Source organism: Manihot esculenta, chromosome 7 (genome assembly GCF_001659605.2).
Source record: "Manihot esculenta cultivar AM560-2 chromosome 7, M.esculenta_v8, whole genome shotgun sequence".
NCBI lineage: Eukaryota > Viridiplantae > Streptophyta > Magnoliopsida > Malpighiales > Euphorbiaceae > Manihot > Manihot esculenta.
The window spans coordinates 6900483-6904310 of NC_035167.2; the positions used below are offsets into that span (position 1 = coordinate 6900483).

General features: G+C 30.8%; 1 protein-coding gene across 1 annotated transcript; it reads right to left on the minus strand.

The window, feature by feature from the left end:
- Positions 1 to 1407: 1407 nt before the first annotated feature.
- On the minus strand, positions 1408 to 3102 carry LOC110618569 (cysteine-rich and transmembrane domain-containing protein WIH2). The gene is made up of 3 exons (XM_021761725.2): positions 2916 to 3102; positions 2418 to 2583; positions 1408 to 1632 (listed from the first exon to the last, which is right to left on the minus strand). Exons 1-3 carry the CDS (start codon positions 2965 to 2967, stop codon positions 1587 to 1589), a joined length of 264 nt encoding a protein of 87 aa, XP_021617417.1. The 5' UTR covers positions 2968 to 3102; the 3' UTR covers positions 1408 to 1586.
- Between the last annotated feature and the right edge of the window lie 726 nt (positions 3103 to 3828).

Below are 3828 nucleotides of genomic sequence, written 5' to 3' on the forward strand. Positions count from 1 at the left end.
AACTATTTCTTCCAGATCTTCCTAATGACATCCACCAATCTCGCATCTAGCTGACTCCTATCATGATTTCTAGTTTTCATCCCTTTATTCTTCGGCTCTTAGCAGACTTCTCCAAAGTGTTATCTATGTTTTCTTTTTGTATTTATATTTTGGCTCCCTTGTGTGATGTCATCCCTTTCTCGCATTTTTAGAAGTTTCGTCAGCAATCTCAATTTTTTCAGAAACTGCTCACGAGTCAATAACTCATCCCCTAAAAAATTTTTCACACCGATGAAGTTTCCGTTAGTGTCGTTACCTACTCTAATTGTATTATTATCTTCCATACTACGACTAAAATTAAAAGGATCAGAGATTATTAAAGGGAAGGGCTAGAGCAAACAACTACGAAATTTATATTCGTATAACAAATCAAAGTAATTTGATGCTAATAATTGTGAATGCCAATCAAAGTATTTCCTATGAAATTTAATGTGAATGATTTTCAGTTTTGAAATTATGAGAGTAATTACTAATTACCGATGTAAGTACATATTGAAAATTAAATTATCCGTTACATAGATAACTTAATTTTAATTATCAATATAAAGAGAGATGGAAATTTATTTGCTTTTACTAGAATTAAATTCAATGATGAATTCCATTTCGTTCTAGAATTTTCTTCCACAATTTTCAGCTTTCTTCTACGAATTGCTTGTTTTCATCTCACGTCTTCTCCTTTTGTTTTTAAATCCTTCACGTTTCTTTGTTCTCCTCTTTATTTAATTCCTAAATAGTTTAGGACTCTCAATAAATAAAGCTAAAAATATTGAAAATATTTATTATAATGCTAAAGTCTATATATTAACTCCAACTAAAGTTCTTCACCATAAATTTAACAACAAATTTCTTAAATAAATAAAATTGAACAAAAAAGTGTACTTTGTATATAAATAGTAAATTTATCATAATTTTTATTTTACTTTTTATTTTCTTTACTTTTTAAAGAAAGAAAAACATTTGATTTATTTTCTTTTTATTTAATTAACCACAAAAAAAATAACAAGAGGAAAATATTTTTCCCACCATTTATTTTCCTTTCCCTCTAAAAGTACTTCCCAAACAGGATATTAAATATTAAAATCTTATTTCATAAGAATAAAATAATAATTATCTAAAACTAATTTTATTATAAATATGTTTAGAATTATATAACTATTTAAAAAGACTTTGAGCTATTCATCCCAACTCTTAAAGGATAAATCTAAAAACCAACCTAATCACAACTAATCAATAGCTTAATCTTAAATAATTATTATAATAAATAAAACAGATTTGTTATTCAGAATATTCCAAAACTTACAGACGACTAAAAAAATCAACAAGACCATTATAAATCTTAATGGGTATGTAACAAGGTGAAGACCCAAGAGCATATAAGAATTTACTTCCATTTAAAAATGAAAATAGCTCCAAATTAATTGTTCAAGTCTTCAAGATATTTAAAAGCAAGAACAATAAGAAGATCACTTTAATAGAAACTAATAAAGTCTTGAGTCACAATGCTTTGAATAACAAATTCACAACCACCCAAAGCTCTCTCAACCTCATCAGAAGCATGCGTCTAGCAGACAGCAACAGCACAGGGCAGCCAAACTGCACAGAAAAGTCAGTATCATAATTAGCATCCAACATCTTATTATCACTATCAATGGAATAAAACAAGTCCAAAATGCAAAATTTACTCCCTACATTTGTTTTAGAAGTAATTTTAATACTTCTAAGTTATGTTGAAATATAAAATAAAGTACTATTTTATCTTGTTTTAAGACAATTTTCCTTTCTCTTAAACCAAATAAGATAAAAAGGGTTTTTCATAGTTATTTTTCCTTTTCTTCCATCCCCTTTTTCAGCCATCCAAATAGACTTTCTTTTTTTTTTTTTTCCCCTCAAACCAAACAGACTGTTCATTAAAAGGCAGAGGGTCAAATGATATATCAAACCATGTAACCCTTTCTATAAAAAAATCCAACTCAAATCCAAATTGTTTAGTGTATCAGGGCAAAATCACAAAGCAGCCATCTTTTCAGCTTCAGCTGAATTTGGAAATCAACTTAATACCATGAACTATATAATGCCATTAACCAGGACCAGGTTCTGACAATTACCCCACACAAGAACTATGTTTGCACAAACCCCAAAGAACATCTGAATCTTTATCTGGTTCTTGACCTCCATCACAATTACCCAAAAAGATAGTGGACAACAAGGGCAATTAACTAGATCAAAAATTGTATCCATCATCTTACCAGAGTCAACTCGTTCTCAACGAGTTGAACCAACCCAGATAGCTTATCCTAAAATTTGCATCATATAAACTAGGCTCAACAATTTCAAATCCATCATTAAAGTATTCATGTGGGAAAAAGAGAGAGGCATACCATCCTTCCAAACAACCAGCACTGCTGCTGCTCTGCTGAGGAGGCGGCTGAGCGTACTGAGGGGCATAAGCTGGAGGAGGAGGACCATATCCCGGAGGTGGATAACCCTGAGCAGGATATCCCGGTGGTGGATAAGCGTCTTTGGGATACCCTTCTGGTGGATAACCTATATCAAGAAATCAATTCATACACGGAAATTAGACCCAAAAAACCCATCAATAATAACATCAGATCTAGTAGATACCATCAAGTAATTGCAACTAATAAATAAAATAAAATCCATAACTCCCAAACAACTTCACAACAAGAACACCACAACAAATTAGAAAAAATAAATAAAGAAAAAAGAATCTAGTAAACCTGATGAAATTAGAAACCCAAATAACCCACAATCTTTAATGAACTGGAAAATGAATAAAAACCCAATAAACCCACGATCTTTGACGCAAGAACAGCAAGAAAGAAAAAAGAAATGGAGAGGGGTTCTGGGTGCAGTACCTTGAGGAGGTGGGACACCAACAGGAGGCTGTTGCTGGTTGTAATAGCTCATTTTCGTTTGCTTTTGCTTCCGGTGATAAAGAAGAAGAAGAAGATTGAAGAGAGGCTTTGGTTGTGGAGAGATCTAATTATGTTGCTTTGTCTTGCATAAGAAGACTTTGAGCATAATGATGACAAAGGAAGGTTTGGTAGATGAGACTACTTTTATAGTGGAATATAAGTACCAGATATTTTATTTTTTATTTTTTAAAAAAAAACAACTAAGGAAGTTGGAACCAATTGTGGATTTGGTTAAAATTCTTATTATTTATTAATTATTTATTTTCGGGGTTCGGTTTGTGACACGTCAGCAATTGGGTGTGATTTGTATGACGTGGCAGCAGATGATTTCTTTGAAAAAGAAAATGAATGAGGTTTAATGGACTAATTTTGGCAATACGCGTAAAATTAAAACTCCTTTTGTTTTCTGCTTTGAATCAACGGCGGGGAATAATCCCAATGGGGCAGGCAGTTTGTTGCTTCTGACCAATAAAAACCATATATGAAAAATAATATTATTAAATTTTATATTTTAATATTTTAAAATTATTTGGTGACTAATTTTAATTTTTTATTTTTATTAAAAGAGTAATATTAAAATATAAAAATAAATATTTTATTACTAAAAAATCTTTAAAAAAATATCTAAATATTCAATTTAAATATAAAATTAACCTCGTTTGGAAGTTTATTAAAAATAAAATTCGTCTTTGGAAATTGTGATTTTTTTAATTAATTGTATGTGTTGTAGAATCCTTAGTGGAGAAGGAAACAGGGTGAGATAAGGGGGTCTGAACCTACGCGCAACAGCCAACAGTGGATATCCGAGCTTTTAAGAGAACCAAATTAGAAACAATTTTGAATTGTACAGACC